The sequence below is a fragment of the Toxotes jaculatrix genome, chromosome 3 (genome assembly GCF_017976425.1).
Source record: "Toxotes jaculatrix isolate fToxJac2 chromosome 3, fToxJac2.pri, whole genome shotgun sequence".
Taxonomy (NCBI): Eukaryota; Metazoa; Chordata; class Actinopteri; family Toxotidae; genus Toxotes; species Toxotes jaculatrix.
Genome location: NC_054396.1, coordinates 13,683,348 through 13,700,396, shown reverse-complemented (window position 1 = coordinate 13,700,396; position 17,049 = coordinate 13,683,348). Strand labels below are relative to the sequence as shown.

At 39.6% G+C, this 17,049-nt stretch overlaps 2 protein-coding genes across 6 annotated transcripts in view; one reads left to right on the top strand and one right to left on the bottom strand.

Annotated features, from left to right (window-relative positions):
* LOC121179155 (RNA-binding motif, single-stranded-interacting protein 2-like) overlaps window positions 1–12,165 on the top strand; it is a 28,798-nt gene extending 16,633 nt beyond the window's left edge. Inside the window, exons 4-16 of one of the 4 annotated variants that reach the window (XR_005893852.1) lie at window positions 86–177; window positions 3,289–3,446; window positions 3,619–3,698; window positions 3,826–3,935; window positions 4,153–4,196; window positions 4,404–4,497; window positions 4,612–4,662; window positions 4,855–4,965; window positions 5,125–5,205; window positions 6,416–6,503; window positions 7,501–7,762; window positions 11,479–11,570; window positions 11,709–12,165. Coding sequence is in view for 2 of the 4 variants with exons in the window: in XM_041033811.1 (XP_040889745.1) it covers window positions 86–177; window positions 3,289–3,446; window positions 3,619–3,698; window positions 3,826–3,935; window positions 4,153–4,196; window positions 4,404–4,497; window positions 4,612–4,662; window positions 4,855–4,965; window positions 5,125–5,205; window positions 6,416–6,496 (902 nt within the window). In the remaining 2 variants the exon portion in view is untranslated. Of the gene's footprint in view, window positions 1–85; window positions 178–3,288; window positions 3,447–3,618; window positions 3,699–3,825; window positions 3,936–4,152; window positions 4,197–4,403; window positions 4,498–4,611; window positions 4,663–4,854; window positions 4,966–5,124; window positions 5,206–6,415; window positions 6,504–7,500; window positions 11,443–11,478; window positions 11,571–11,708 lie in introns of those variants that run through there. The other 3 variants (XR_005893851.1, XM_041033811.1, XM_041033812.1) reach the window with 3 other exon arrangements.
* Window positions 12,166–12,943: 778 nt separating this feature from the next.
* On the bottom strand, window positions 12,944–15,985 carry faim2b (Fas apoptotic inhibitory molecule 2b). Of its 2 annotated transcripts, none has more exons than XM_041034467.1 (12): window positions 15,971–15,985; window positions 15,208–15,256; window positions 14,908–14,975; window positions 14,735–14,799; window positions 14,548–14,601; window positions 14,392–14,442; window positions 14,226–14,265; window positions 14,082–14,119; window positions 13,866–13,953; window positions 13,665–13,760; window positions 13,353–13,406; window positions 12,944–13,199 (listed from the first exon to the last, which is right to left on the bottom strand). In XM_041034467.1, exons 1-12 carry the CDS (start codon window positions 15,983–15,985, stop codon window positions 13,050–13,052), a joined length of 768 nt encoding a protein of 255 aa, XP_040890401.1. In that variant the 3' UTR covers window positions 12,944–13,049. The 2 variants fall into 2 exon arrangements, with proteins under 2 accessions (XP_040890401.1, XP_040890402.1); XM_041034468.1 differs by having other exon boundaries at window positions 15,208–15,253.
* Between the last annotated feature and the right edge of the window lie 1,064 nt (window positions 15,986–17,049).

Sequence of the window (17,049 nt, the reverse complement as noted above, 5' to 3'; positions counted from 1 at the left end):
AAATGAAGCTACAGTAAGCAAGTGAATAGTCTTACTTCACAAAAGACGTCCCCGCAGCTTTAACACTAATTTGTCTGTTTTCCAGGGTATGGCTTTGTGGACTTTGACAGTCCAGCAGCAGCACAGAAAGCTGTTACAGCTCTGAAGTCCAGTGGGGTCCAGGCTCAGATGGCCAAAGTAAGAATTAGCAAACTCTTCATCAGCTCTGTTATGCAGCTATAACTTCTTTTACCACCCAAATTTACCAGTCACCGTCGGGTTAATGATCTAATTTTCCCTGGCTCTTCTCTAAAAATGTATTGATCTCTAAAGAGCCTCCTGCTCAACTTTGATCTCAAGAGTCATTGTCCCTCTCTGCACAAGCACGCACTCATCCTCTCTATCATGTAAAAGGTAAACTGTTACATGCTGTGGCCTGATTGCCAGTAAGTGTCCTGTTGGCAAGGGTACAAGATAAACTCTGGTTTATAGGGAGGTGTGTGTTCTGTTATACTTCATTGGGTGAACCTACGCCAATAATGGACAGTTAGCGAAGAATAAAGTCAGGCTTGCTGGAGACTAAACTTGATATAAGCAGAAATAATCAATCCCTTCTGCCTTTCTTTTCCTTCTGATTTTGTCTCCTCTTTCTCCATCGCTCTCCTCACCACCTTCTCTCTCCTTTCCCCTCATGCCCTCCTCTCTGTGCTTGTGTATGTTGCTAACCTGCTCCTGTTGTAGCGCTTGTTCTGAGCTCTTTGTCCAAGTGTCTGCAGTCAAAGCAACTCTTGTCGGCCCATTAAGCTGATCCCTCTGGCTCTCAGGCTCCCCATTGAGGGAACCCAGGGGAGGGTGCCACTACACCCACTGTCAATGGGACAGGCACAATAGGCTGGCATTGTCCATCGTCTGGGCCCAGGCCTGGGGCTGACACCAGCACTTAATACACTCCACCCCAATGTCCCTGCCCCCTCCCTCTGTCCTGCACCCAAACAGACCCACTGCAATGTAACACCAGGGTCTCCCTCAGCCCAGCCCTGGAAAACTGTAACAGATCTATGCTGCCAGCTGACCTGAACCAGTCCAGTGCAACTAAACCCTGAGTCTAAGTTCACTGCACCTCCTCTGTAAGAGTGCCACACAATCCTGTGTATTTCAATACCTGACAAGTGCAACTGGACACCAAAACTTGGCTCACCCAGACATGTGTGCTCAGTCAGAGGTGTTGATAACCACTATAAAAACCTAAATATACACAGCTCCCAGCAAGTCACTGGGTTACTTCAGGTCAGAAAAAATAGGTAATAGTCTAAAATTAGTTTAATATGAAACTCTAGAGTGCAGCCTCACCTGTTTGCACCTTCACCATGGCTGCCACAGAGTGTTGTTCACAAACACAATGAGCCACACCTTGCACTCGGTGTCCTCAGAGTGTGCTCGGTCCCTGAACGGGCCACTCCAGCCTCTAGGCTGCGGACCCAGAGGAGCCGTGTGTGCGCAGGGGCAGAGGAACAATGGCAGCGTTAAAAATAGAACCCTTCTTACTTCCCAGCTTCTGCCTGTTCAAATTCAGACGTCAGCTCGCACGCGCTGCTTGACTCACAGAGACACACCTCAACACGCATGGCTCACCTAGGGCCTGGCACAAAAGAATGCACTGAACACACAACAGCATTTTCATGTCTACAGCGGGGTGAATATTTGTTTGAATGTGAAACTGGATCTTGTGTGTACTAGCTGAGGTAAAGGTTAAACAAAAAAGGAAAGCAAGGGAGTTCTTGTCCAATTGTCATATAGCCTTGAACTCCATTGGTCTTGCCTACCTAATGACCTCCTGCAGTGTGACACTGTGTTACATAATGGTTGTATTGCCGCACCCAGAATGACGACAATCACGGAAAATAGGTTATCTCTTGGCCAGGTGGCTCATGGCTGAGAACAGAGGCGACACATAAAGGCAATAAATCTTCATTTAACATAACTGGTGAGACACATTAATACCATGAATACTCCACAGTCAGATCAACATCCCGGTAAAATTAGGCTGAGCTCTTGTGCCAAACTGTACCAGCATCTGGATACTGGCTGTCGCATCAGTCAAGTTCAAGTGATGATAACTTGAATTGTTCCACTTGCATCTGACAGTTTCTGTCATGCATGAATGAAAACTTTTATTACTGATGGTTTGCAGAGCTATCAGATTTGCAGAAAGCGTTAGGAAGAAGGAAGAAAATGGAAAATGATAGAGATAAAATGTACTTTGATGAAAGAGAAGAGCCTCTTAATCAGTAGACACTCATCTATCCTCTTTTCCTTTTTTTTTTTACTCTTTTCATCCTCCTCTTTCATTACCCAAATTACTCAAGACTCCCACCACTTCCTATCCTGTCAGTTCCCTCCTTCTGTACAAAATATCAGCTTTTTAAGCTGCTCGTTTCTCCCACCCTCCCTCTGCTATGTCCTCTTCTTTCACTCTCTGTTTTCCCTTCCCCTCTTTTTAGCCCTGCCTCTTTTCTCCTGGTTGCCAGGCTCCTGTTGCTCTGTGAACTCTTTAACTTCATGCCTGGCTTCCTGTCTGCTTCTGCACAGTCACACAGAGTTTCACTTTCAAGCTAGTGCCATAAAATAAGTCTGAATAATTTTCTCCTCTTTAATTTACTTGCAGCTCTCAAGATCTCTTAATTACGCCATTCCACCAAAACGTGTGACTTTATCCTTGCATGCAAATTAATATTTGCATGTGTCAGTATGTTTAAGTGTGCATGTGGATTAAAAAAAAAAACAGACAGGCTCAGCTAAAGCAATGACACATGGGCAGGCATGGGTGACAAATTATTCAGGATTCCCGTTTATTGTTCAGGCACTAATTGCTTAAAAACATTTTATCCATATCGGGCCCTGTTATAAAATTATTCTTGAAATGGTGCACGAATACGATGAAGCATTAATGTGCTAAGAGTGATTACAAGTGTGGATGGAAAGACAGGTCACACTGCTGCCTACACAGAAATTTCTGCTGTGTGAAAAAAGATTTTGAAAGCGACAAGAAATTTTCCATTAGCAAATGCAAATTCAGTAGCAAAGATGTTTGAAAGTGTTGTGTTTAAACAAATGTTACATTTAAGCTGAAGCACGTTTGGCTCATATCCTCCGGTGAGACAGGAGCTCTCGCACCAATGCATGATGGTACTGCAATAAAACAAACCAAAAAAAACAAACCTAACAGTATTACACCTCTTCAGTTATGGCTAAAAAAAAAAAAAAAAAATCTGTTTTGCAAATTGACGTCTGTGTCCACTTCCTGTACAGCAACAGGAGCAGGACCCCACCAACCTCTACATCTCCAACCTGCCAGTGTCTATGGATGAGCAAGAGCTGGAGAGCATGCTCAAGTCCTTCGGGCAGGTCATTTCCACACGTATCCTGAGAGATGCAAATGGGACCAGCCGCGGTGTTGGATTCGCCAGGTCAGTCTATAGCATCCTGACATAATATACTACTCCATGGTGGCCCATAACGAGCTGAGTACAGTTTGTGCTTTGAATAAAAAATAGCTTGAGTGCAGTTCTGGCTTATCCAAACCTAATGTAAACAGCGCTCCCACAAGAAGGATTAAATTTGACTTTGATTTTATTTCAGAATGGAGTCTACAGAGAAATGCGAGGCCATAATTCAGCATTTCAATGGGAAATTCATCAAGACTCCGCCAGGAGTGCCTGGTGCGTGGAATGTTTGTTTTGTATTATAGGAACCTGATATTGTTGTTGTTAGTGCCAGAGCTCAGTGTTTTTGTTCCCCATAGTGATCAGTGAATTCACTCTCTTGTTTGATCTGTTGCTTTCACAGTGCCCACAGAGCCCTTATTATGTAAGTTTGCAGACGGGGGTCAGAAGAAGAGGCAGAACCAGGGGAAGTACCTCCAGAATGGAAGGCCCTGGGCTAGAGACGGAGACACGGTAACATGGACAATTTTAACTCATGACTCTTGAAGTTAGCTTCCTGTCTTTTTATATGTTAACACTTCTTGTTGGAAGTTAAAGAAAGAACGTGTTTTAAAAGTTCTCAGTTTGATCATACTGTGCGGGTGTGTGTGCTAGCTGACTGTATTAGTACAGACTGCACCGGTGTTTGCATGACCTCACTGGTTCTGAATCCTGTGTATTGTTTTCCCAGGGAGGAATGACGCTTGCGTATGACCCCACAGCCTTACAAAATGGGTGAGTGGTATGCACGAACTGACTGAAAACAGTCCCAACCCTACAGGAAAATAAGCGCAGTGCTCAAACTCCTGTAAAGTGCTGCCCTCTGCTGGACATCAAAGCAACACAGAAATGTTGTTTATGTAGTTGGAGACATACTGGAGATTGTTGACATAGTGCGGCTGTCTTCATGCTGTCTTCACACTTGTTCTGTCTGTTTGGCAGCTTCTACTCCTCACCCTACAGTCTGGCTCCAAACCGAATGATTGCCCAGACTTCCCTCTCACCCTACATGCATTCTCCTGTCTCATCTTACCAGGTGGGACATTTCTCTGTTTTCATAAATTAAATGAAATGTTGGGCTCTCAGTGAGCTGTGGGAGCAACAGATCAAATATAAGAATGAGTTTCATGTTGTGTTTCGTGATCTCCAGGTACACAGCCCGTCCTGGATGCACCATCAGTCATACCTCATGCAGCCAGCTGTGAGTATCACTCCCTCTCCACATTCTCCTCCCTTCATACTTCTCCAAAGCTCCCAGTTTCTATGTACCAGTGTGATAAAGACAGATTGCTGTGTATTTGGCTCAACTGTAACTGATTTAAGCACATTAGTGATTCCATTAGTAACAGTAATTCAGACTCTGGCATTCGTGTGTGTTTCTGTGCATTCACAGGGTACAGTTCTTACCCCCGCAATGGATCACGCTATGTCCATCCAGCCCACGTCCATGATGGGACCTCTCACCCAGCAGCTAAGCCACCTGTCCCTGGGCAGCACGGGCACAGTCAGTACCAACCACACACTCACGTGCACACACACACACACAGACTTAATGCATAGGGTAAAAAAAAAGAATTGTCCCCAGAGACAACTGTCCAGAAGTTCAGTTATACATGTCAAATACTACACACAATTTGTGTTTTCCTCTCTGCCTTCCCTACAGTATATTCCGGCCAACACAACTATGCAGGGGACCTACATCCCCCAGTACACCCCAGTGCCTCCCTCCAGTGTCCCAGTAGAGGTATGAAGCAAGCCTTAACCTCAGCTGCTTTCATTCGAACTTTCGTATTTCCATTACGTGGATGACCGTTGATTATAACTTTTATAGGCACATGTATGTAACCCTAACCCCTGAACCTCAGAGTAAACCTCACATTTTTTGGATTTCAATGCACCCCATACCATTATATCACTGGAATTCCAGTTCTTAATTATTCAGTTAATTGAGGTCTGAAAAATATTTGCAAAACCAATGACACCAGCCACATGAGATCTGAGCTCTCCGTCTAGAAGATATGAAACGTTACTGGCATTATTACCTTACTAGCATAGTTAAGCCCTGATAAGTGAACAAAAATTAGGACCACAGTAGCAGTCTGTTTTTTTTCCTTACTGTAATAGAAAACATTTAAATAATGCTATTTAAGTATTTTTTTATATATATTTTTTCCATCTATAAAGATTTTCACGGCTTTTTCATAGTGCTTTAACACCTGGTGATATGCAGAGTTAAACTGTGTAGAGAATGCATTTATGTCTTCATTATATTCTCCTTGAATAGTTAATGGTAATCTTTTATTAATGAATGTATTAATATATATTCCTTATATGTTTCCCATGTAATTTTTTTTCTTGGGATATAGCACGGTGTGTTGTCCTAACACGTAGTGTGGGTCCATATAAGCTCCTCCATTATTCAGCCAGAAAATATTTAGAGTTTTGGCACAGACTCCACAGTCTGCGTGCTCCAGTGCTGCAGCAGATCCTGGCTGAGCGCTCTGCAGGAGGACGTCTGAACCTGCAGGGAGTCTTGAGTCATTTGTTGGAAAGTGGAGCTCAGCAATAGCTCTGGGAGCCTGTGGGATGAGCAACATTGTGAATGAGAAAAAGGGCCGGTTTATGAATGGGAAGAGGCATAATAGTAAGCCAGGGACTCAGGCTGTGATTGGATGAGAACTCCTTTTGTTAGGCTAAAATAACACGTTGAACGTGACCTTCTGTAAATACATCCTGTAGTATACACTGGCTTGTAAGTGAACTTGATCCGCTTGTAAAATTGGACTGTTGTTCTTTGGTTCATCCACACAAAGGCATATATTGTCTGTAATTTGATGTGGAGGGCAGTGGGAAAATGCAGGCGGCCTTCGTCATCACATCTTTAACAAAATCTGTTTAACACGGTGACATACGGTTGTGAATTATCAAATCTCCTAACAAGTCGTCTTTTTCAGGAGAATGGCGGTCAACAGCAACAGGTTGCCATGGAGACTCCCGCAGAACACACAAACTACTCTTACCAACACACCAAGTGAAGCTAAGGTAGGACACTGACATACGTCTTATTACTGATGTCATATTACTGCGGAGATGTAGGCTAATGTTTTTAAAATGCATGCTGCGTTTCAGACTCTGAGGGGGTCAACTCTCCTTTTCTCGTAACAAATCATCTCATCAAATAGAAATGTGCCGAAATGGATTCTAGCATTATTTTGGGGTCAGGCCATGTTTTGTGCGCTCTTGTGCTGAGCTCAGACAGATGAGGCCCACACTGTTAGCTTCAAAGCAGCATTGCAGTGTCCAGTGTTATAATTAAATGAAGGGTAAAAATGGAAAAACAGGAAACCTTAAGGCTGTGCAAATAAATATTGTTTATTAAATTAAGTAGATTAAGCTTTTAGCTTCTTTTGGTGCATTGTTTTGGTTCTTCATCCTGAAAAAGTTGCAGTTTGTTTTCAGTGTTTCTCAATGTCTGTAAAAAGTGTACATAGACAGTTGTCAGCATTGTCTTTTCAGCTGGTTCTGCTGCCCTCAAACAGCCAAAACAATCACGTAATACAGCTTTAAGATTAACATGCATATTAAACAATTTTTAAAAATATGATTATACGAAGCCAACTTGATTTTTATCACCATGTTGATGTTACCGTGGCATCAAAACCTGGGTATATAGTGGATATCTGATGTCACAAGCTCAATGTTAAGAGTCAAAATTTGAGTGTTAAGAGTAAGACTTGCCACAGCTACTTTACTGTATAGCAGATTTAGTGAAAAAGCCCCTTTATTTATGCTAAGAAGCTCCACAATCTACTGAAATTCTAAACACCCAAAACAAATTATTTAGTCCAATATATTGACAAAATCTGTTTCTTATATTTAATTGCAAGGTCCTATTTGTGTAAAGTGTTTGCAAGAAACACAGATGAGTGTGTGGATAGAAGATCGGTGGCTGAATACATCTGGTACAATGTTCTCTAACCTGTGAGCTCTGTGTTTTGAGCAGGTGCAGTGTATTAATCCTGTGCTGTGTGTTCTCCAGCTCCCAGCAGGGTGGGGCTGAGGGCACGAAATGAATCCAACCAAATGGGATTCAGCTGGAAGAGATCTGTGCTCCATACCATCGCCAAGCACCCGGACTTGAACATGGATTAAAAAAAGGAACATGTGTGTGTATGTGTGCGCGTGTGTGTGTGTTTGTTTGTGTGTGTATGTATGTCTGTATTTTTTTTTTTAAAGAAAAAGAACAACACTTACTTCATTGGACTTTTCTGCTAACATCATCAAGAATTGATCAACCAAAGGTGGGAATCTTCTTCAGAGAAGCTTTGATCTATTTTGATAACTGATAAAGGAACATAACAAGAAGTTAAAAAAACAAAAAACAAAGAAAAAAACTTAAGAGAGGAGGAAAAGACACAGAGCATTATTTTTGTGCACGTAATATAACAAATTCTTATTTTTAAAAAAGCATTCTGGACGTTTCAGAGTGATTCAAGGAAGAGTTGAAACACAATGTGTCTTTTATTTTTTTGTAAAATATGCAAACTTTTATTTTTATTTCCTGATGTCTGTTGTTTGACATTCTATTTGCAGCAGCAAGGGACAACAATTTGTACAGATTTAAAAACTTACAAACACTTTTGCTGGTCTGATGTGTTGAGTCGTTGTTAACCGTGGGAGGCAAACCGTTTAAAGCTACTTCTTCCTGTAACTGCTGCAGAGATTTCTATTCACGCACAGATGATAATAACATTGACTGTTTATAGTTTAGTCAAATTCATTTTTTTAAGAAAAAATTGAAACCATTCTTTCATAAGTGAACAAAAGACAATCAATTATTTCTATTTATATTTGAATTATAGTTCTATTTTTTAGCGTTTTTAGATCATTGAAACATACATTTATAGAAAAGAAGTTATTTAATACTGTAGTCTGTAAAGACAAGATGAAATGGACTTTAATGGATCTTTACTCCACGCATTAATAATGAGCTATAAATATTTCGCTCATGAAAATTATTCTTTGGTTTTCTTTGTTTTGTTTTTTTTTTATGGTTGGATGACTTTCAGTACAGTTCAAGTCCTTTGCGCTCCATCAAAGAGCACGTCAAAATGACACCCGTTAAGTCATAGTCGTCCTCCTTCGTTATAATGTAACTCCATGTTACATCTGTGTCCATGAGAAGTGGTTTTAAGCGGTTTTGTTGTGGCAAACCTTCAGGTATCATTAAATTCATCCTCTGTCGCAGGGATGAAGTGAACATGCTTTAGATCTGAGCAGTTAGATTACTGAAACATTATGTGTACAAAGAGCAATGCAGTTACTAAATTAAGAAATAGATTAGCAAAAGCAATGAGGGAAATCAAATAGAAGACTCACAAAAATCCCTGAGAATAATTTGTCTGAAAGGAAAGGGAGCTGTAAGTCTTTTTTTTTCAATGCTGCTGTTGTCACCTGAATTTTGATTCTCTGTCAGTGATTTGTAGTTTGTAGAAAGTTAAAGTTGTCTTCTGTTATTTTTTTCTTGTCTGTCACTTGAAAAAACCTTTGTGCTAATTTGCCTTATTTTTTGATGACTTTATGTTTTAAGTAGATTAGATTTTAGCTGTAGATTTTTAGCTTTTCTTAGACGGTAGACAGTAGATGTTAGAATTTCTCTGCATAGGGATTGATGCTGTTTTCTTGTGCACATCAATTTTTTGTTTGTTTGTTTTTTTTGTTTTACACACAAATTTCCGTTCCCATCCTTGTGTCGTCTGTCCTGACATTGTGTCGGGCCTGTGTGTAGAAAGCCTTTTCAGATTGAAGAGCTGAACCAAACAATGACTTCATTTAGTGCTGATTCAAAAGATTCATACTGATGCTGCCTCAGTGTTGTGGCGAACAAGAGGCTTCGTACATACAAGCCCGGGTATGTTTCAGTCAGCTTGTTGAGTGAAGCTCATGTCACCACATACAGTACATCCAAATATGTTGAACTTTAATTTATACAGACATCAAAAACTGTAGATATGTAGATAATAGAAGTAATGGTTTTACAAAGGACTGCTCACGAGACCATGGAAGTGCCATTAAAGATGATTCTTACAGCCTTTAGTGAGACAGCAAGTCTGAATGAATTTGTGAGTGATCCAAAATTCTGCAAAAACTATTTTTAGCTAAGCCTTAATGTTTTTTCTCTGAATGAACTGCCTGATCTCTCATAGGATTGACATTAAGTTGTACATACTACAGAAATGGCAACAGGCTTGTTTGAATGCCTCCAAGTTAGTCGTCATGTCAGTCGAGTTAGCTGTAGGGTCACAAGGAGCTTTTCTTCCCGCTCTTCAACCATTCATGTTAGAAATCCAGTGAAAAACACAGTGTGATAATGTCTTTCTCAAGGCTCGCAGTTTGATGACTCTGTTTGGTCTTTATATTTTTTCACACGTCATCTTTTTGCTGTGTGTTTTCTCTCGTTCATTTCTGCAACCAAAGATGTTGTGGCCACCCTTCTTTTAGCTCTGCGTCACACATGAAGTGCTCTCATCCACAGACGATTGTCTGTTGTGCTTGTGGCTGGATAAAATGCATTTTTTTTTCTGGTTCTGACAGATCCAGGAAGAGAGAGATTGCAATAATTGTTTACATGCACACAATATTCCACATGATGATAGTCTGAGGATAGAACTGAGTTTTCCTCAGTATACGTAATGGAGTGTTGGAGTGCATGTAAACAGACTCATTATGAACTTTATTGGCCTCAGCAGACGCCCGGGGGGAATACAGAGCGCAGCTTTTATGGGGGTGAGAGTTTTCAGACACGAGAGCTAATTTTGTAAATAGTCTTTTTTTTCCCCTTCCACTTGCTTTTTACATCATTCTGTTTGTTTCTTCTTGTGTGTTTTCTTGATTTTTTTTTAATGATTTATAACCTGTCCAGATAACACAGTGACTAGCAAGTTTTCAGATTCAGTGCACCATGAAGGAAAATGTCATGGATATTGTTAATATGTTCAGAGAGATGATATTCCATGTATTAGCCATCACTTTTAATACAAAAAAACAGGATTTTGGAACTATGAAATGACCTTGTTACAATACAGTGTTTATTTATTTTGTTTTTATTTTTACAAACTTTTCTGCAGAGATAATATAACAGGAAACCATGATGCTCCAAAATGAATTTGCATCATGAAAATGATAGGACCTTAAGTTACATTTAAATTGTAGGAATACCGAGATCGGTGGTGTACTTTGTAGACAGTACACAGTATTTTAAAGAAGAAAAAAATCTCCTTGCACTTATTATTTTTAGTCCACACCAATTTGAAAATGCTCTTTTTATCCATCCTAAGGTAGATTTGATGGCTTATTTCATAGCTTCAAAACGTTTTGCTGCTAAAACAGGATTTCCAAACAGGTGGTTAGATGTTGCCCAGTCTGGATTTTCAAAATATCTCCTTTTTATTTTAATTTAGTTGATACTAGTGGCCCATTTGTTTGATTTTAAATAATAACTTCATAATACTAATATGTAGTAAATAGTTTGCTATTATCCTGCTAATGGGCAGTTTAAATACTTTTTTTTTTTTTTTACTTAATTGTAATTCAGAAATGTAGTCATAAGGTGACATTTCTGAACAGGAAATACTAAAAATATGTCTCGTTGCTCAACACTGTATGAACCAAGTTTGTGTGAATCTCAGATGATTTGAAAATACAACGGGCACGTCTCACTTCCTGCTTGTGAACAGTTTTCTTATTTATACAAGAACTCATTTTGTACAGTTTTGTTAGAGGAAAGAGGTTTTGATATTTGGTTATTTTGCAGAGCCACTTGGCTACTTTTGTCTTCCTGTGCCAGAGTTGCTAAAATTGTCTGTAACTTGTGTTTTTTTATTGATTGAGATAAGATTTTTCTTCTTTCTTGGTTTTCTCTTTGAATTTGAATATGTCAGTTTTTCTTTCTTTTTAAAAAAAAATAAAAGTCTTGTTTCAATGATCGGGTGAACTTTTGTCATCTGTCTTATTGCAGCTATTAGAGGGCGACATCCAGCTGAACTACAAAACCCTGTACTGACAATTAGGTGGGTATAATTTGCACTGGGGATGATCTTAAAAAAACAGGTAAAAATAAAAATTAGATAAATAATTGAATTAATTTTTTTTAACAGTCAGTGTTATACTGAAAAGATGCTTGAACTGAACATCAATCTAATATAAGTTATTGTACCACCACCCCCTATCCCCCACTCCCCTCTACAGGTCACCAGTCCATCATACATATGGGGGGTTAACAGTTCATCAATTCTGCATGTCAGCATGACTGTGGGAGGAAACATGGGGAGAACATGCAAACTCCACAAAGACGGGCCTAAGGAGACCAGCAGAGTCAAACCCAGGACCCTCTTGTGATAAAGCTGACTGAGCCTGTGGCTTCCTATCTGTACCCAAAGTTTAAAAGTTGCTCTTCAAGGTCTTGGACTGGAGCTGTTGAATGTCATAATACAGACCAAGAATAATGACCATTTATCATCCTTCACATGTCAACCAGGCACAGTACTGCTCATGAATCGGTTTTATTTTAGTAATGACAGAATCAAATGTACACAGCTAGTCATCCTTATAAAAATGTTAACAGGTCATGGTCATGTCATGGTCATTTTTTATTCACTATACAGGTAAAGTATTTCTAGTTCTCACATTCTGATTATCAGATTGTTAACATGAAAGAATTTTCTATTGCATCCCAAAGGCCACATTAAAGTCACATAGAAACATGATCTCTAACTGTATTGCATGTAGCTACACATATTTTCCCTTTATGGTTGGACTTTGTTAGCTTCAGTCTTGAGTCTGGAAGTCAGGAAAACATCCACTGGTTCAGATTTCACTCGTACAGTATTTTCTCCCAAAACATCTGTGCTCAAGCTGAGATGAAAATATCTTACACACAGAGTAAAACATTAAACGTGTCATCTATGATACTGTGCATTTAAAAAAAAAACACACACACAAGTACAAAAGAAACTGTATCTACATAGTTTGTGAAACATTCGGCTATGAAAACAAACTCAACCCTGCTGAGCTTGAAAGTGCAGATTTCCTGAATCTTTGTTTTTTTGGCTCAGTAATGGATAAACAGAGTAATGCAGCCAAGGAATCTGATCATACTCAACTTAGAGACTGTGGCTGCTTTTTATCCACTTATGACCCTAATGACTGTTTAAACACACACTGTCGGATGGCGAGGGTCAGACCTCTCAGTAATACAAAACCAGATTAGCAGGAATGGCCAGAGTACAGTGAACAACCACAGTGAGGTATGAGGCGGATGTAGGCGATGTTAGGACAAAATCAACAGCAGGACTGTACAGACAGGAGATTATATAACCAAAACCAAAGAACCAACAGATTGCCCTCATTTGCTTATATAGTTCTGATGTATGTACAAAAAAGGAAAAGAAAAACCTTTAAAAGGTGATTCAGAAACTTTTTTTAGCCTTGATATCTAGAGAAGGAGAGTGACAAATCAAAGTTTGTTTGAGAGTTAAAATGGAGCCTCTGACATGTAGATCAATATGGCAGAAAAGTCGATTAGATTCTTCACTCGCGGCCTCCTCCCATGATCTGTAGCAGGAAGCTAAACAGGTAGATAATGTCCAGGTAGATGCTGAGGGTGGCAAAAATATATTCCTCTGGGCTTATGGTGTAGCGCTTGTTTCCTAACAGCATCTGAGTGTCAAATGCCAGGAACTACAGCAGAAAGAGATGAAGGAGGTGAGAAATTAAGAAAATCAGGGGAAAAAAGTAAGTAAATGAGAAAAAAATCTATTCAGTGGGATGACACACAACACGCACACACACACACACACACACATATACATAGACGAAGTGTCTAATTCTCACCAGAGTAAAGAGGATAGCTCCTGTCACAGCATAAATAGCATGTAACCAGGGAACCTGTGTTGCAGGATTTAAAAAAAAAAAAAGCATTATGAAAGACTGTTAAGAAGGATAGCAGGATGCTAATTTAAGAAAGTCAGCAAAGTGCTTTGCTAGATTATCTGTGAGGCTAATCCCTTGACGCAGCCCCAAATACAGGCAGCAGCACCTGAGGCATTAACCTGCAACTGTTGTTTAAGGCATCAGTAATCACAGCTACGTAAGACTTCTTCGAGAAACGGATCGCACTGGAACAGGTGAAGGAGGTGAACTTACATATCCGAAGGGGACGACAATAGAGATGGTGATGGCACAGAGAAGCATGACTATACACAACGAAAACAGGACGCCCTGACAGGATGTGACATCAATCTGAAACGGGCAAGAGCAAAACCACATGATGAATTCATTCATTATAACAACATCTGTTCTGTTTGTTTGAAAACAGTTTGAAATTACAGTTTAAGTTCTTCTCACCTTGCTCTGGAAGCTGAAGATGGTGACCGAAAGACACACCAGAGCTGTGATTCCCAGACACAGCACCACTGATTTGGTGTTGTAAAAGCTGGAGGAAGAGCAAACACAAAGTTCCTTTCTCTCTCTTCCACATTTGAAAATCTTTGACGGTTGAAAATCAATGTCTCATACAAACATACACACTGACACACCCCTAACATTCCAATATATATTTACCTCGACACAAATCCCATCATGAAGGCCATGCTCAAAGTCTGTGAAGGAAAGAAAAGAGAAAGCCATGGTTAGTTTTATATGCTGTGTAGAGTCCACATTGTATTATGGTGTAATGTGCTGTGTTTCACACTGTGAAATACTCACAAATAGAACTAACAGAATGACGTTCCAGGGAAACTGCCTCCTGTTCAGGTAGAAGAGAAAATCCAATTTGTCCCAACTACATATTTACAAATTCATATCAAAGCAGCATCCTTTGTGTGCTGTCATGGATATTTGTGTGGTTATTTATATTGCAAAGAAACTTTACCTCAGCTCTCCACAGCAGGACAGTGCAATGTAGGTGGAGAAGAACATGAGACTAAGAAAAGAGGGAAAAGATAATACAAAACTCAATAAGTAATGTAAAAGAAAAAGGTGAGAATGTAATGTATAAGCTACTGTGAAGTATGAGGTGATGACTTACTAAGATGCCATGTAGATGCTGGGATGAGTCTGAATAAAAAACCTCACTGGTGCACTGTAAACAGAAAAATTGAATGGATTCAATTTCAAATTCAATAATTTATACTCTGATCAAAGCGGTCAGTTAAAAAAAACTTCACTTGTAAATAACGGCAACAGATGAGCAGAAGAAATGTCAAAGCCGTTACCAAAATGTGAAGAGACCAACGATTGCCACGGTCACAAAGAGCTGAACCATGAGAATGGCATAGACCTGCAGGGCAAGATAGTTTACATCAGATAAATGGCAGATTCACTGTGATTTGTATTTTCCTGTGCTGGTGTCATTTGCTTTAATATAATCTTTTTTTATTTTCAATACCTTCCTGATGAAGGTCCGTCTGATGGTCTTGTCATCCCAGGCGAACTGGGCCTGCATGTCCTCATAGCCTGAAGAGAGAATCAGGAAGGAGACATGAAGTAAAGTCACCATGTGCTAGGCAGGTTTGACTGGTATTAACGTGCTTTACAAAGACTAATAATTAGGATTATTACTTATTTTGTTTCACCTTGTACTTTGACTCAAACAAGTCTTGTAAAACTAGAAGACACGATAGTCAGCGTTTGTGCATCTATAACTAATACAATATGTCAAACAATGACGTTATTTATTTTTTTTTACCTGCTGTTGCCTCCTGGTAGCTGGGGGGCTCATTGTCATCACTCACCTGCTGGGATTGAATTAGGGTTAGCAGGGTCAGATTCAAGTTTTTAATCAGATGTATACACAATATGCACATATATACAAAACACAGCTGTCTTTACATCCTCTACACTGTGTTGAACATGGGTTTACTCTCACATACGTGAAGCAGCACAGTAATAATTTTCCCTTCACCAGTTATTCCGTAACACATTACATTTTAATGTTAAAACTGTCTGCAGACAATTTTCCGTGACAGACTTGTCTACAAAACAGCCTCCATGTTTGATAAGTCCAAAGGATTAGGATGAACTGAACGTGATGGGCCTCCATCTTTGGATAGCCAGCACAGACTACGCTATCGTTGAGCTACAGGGAAGCCAGCGTTCCTTCAATTAGCTATTTCATGCACACCTAAATAAATAAATCACAAAACATTTTTAATTTTATGTCATTATTTGATTGATGATTGTTTGATTGATGCCATTGACAGAGCTTCCCCTTAAGAACCATATCTCTACACAGCTCTACTCCAAGCCATTTGTGCCTCTCTTATTTTAGGACAATTAGGGAATACAAATTCTATAAATTATTATCATCTATCACAATTCAAATGACAAACTCCAGAAATGACTTTAAAATGAAATGGATCGAAAGAATCCAGTCACTACACTGTGTATTAAATAGCTTTCAATAGCTGGAGTGTAGGTATAGGTATAAGGTAGGAAAGTTTAAAACATACCTTTCCCTTTTTCATGATTATTCCCTTTTTGTGCCTTTATGTATCCGATGATGAGGAAGAATCTTCTAAAGTCACTGGTAAGATGCTTCTATAATATGCAGCTGTTTTAAATCCCAAATCTGAATTTCTCCACTCTTCTGGCTTGTGCGCGGCCCAAAACACTGCGAGTTGTGAGCAAAATTGTGATTTGTAGAGTAGTTGTTGCTCTGAATTCGTCTCCAGTGTGCGGATTACTCTGCAGCTTTATAGGCCTGTGGTTAATCTCTCTCTAACCCTGATCCCACGCCACCCCTATCCTTGGTCTAATGAGGTCGTTCCAGCAATGTCCAGGTAGTCCCAAAACATTGACACAAAGCCAGACTGTACCACTGCTGCTGCTAAACAGGGGTGTCATTTGTGTGTCTCTTTGCTGGTGCAAACCTTCTCAGCGCTGTTCTGGGTCAGATAATCATCCTAGTGCTCACCACAGAGACTCAAAGGACTTACATGTCTGAATTACATATGCATTACATAACTATTTTTGCTCCACTTTGGAGGAAAGTGGAGCAAAAAAAAAAAAAGGGTTGTTCAATAATCAACATAAGTAGATTCATATTGTATGAGAATATTTATTATTTAAACAAAAAACCCAGCAGCCTCTGCACTTGTAAATTTGTTCATATACACTAAAATGTCCTCTGACAGCAAAAACTTTTTTTTAAACACAACTTGTGATGTACAGTTACATTTCTTGTTCATACTTTACTTGGACTGCGGACTTTGTTATTGTAGCTTGAATTATCTCAAATATAGCCACATACATTTATGTGGATTTATAGAACACTGAAGCAGCTAGACCCGCTACAGACGGTTTGGTGTATGTAACTGCTCATGCCCTTCACTGTAAGTATAGTTTTTACATCATGACATCATGTTTTTGTGTAAGAGACTTGTTTGGTAATAGGCACACCAGACTAATGAGATAGAGGGAGCTAAGAACATTATGGAGCAGAAGCATAACCTTTGCAAACAGTAATAATGAGATTTACTAGAAAGCACTCACCTGATCTTCCTCTGCTAATCTTCATTTCACTGTTGTC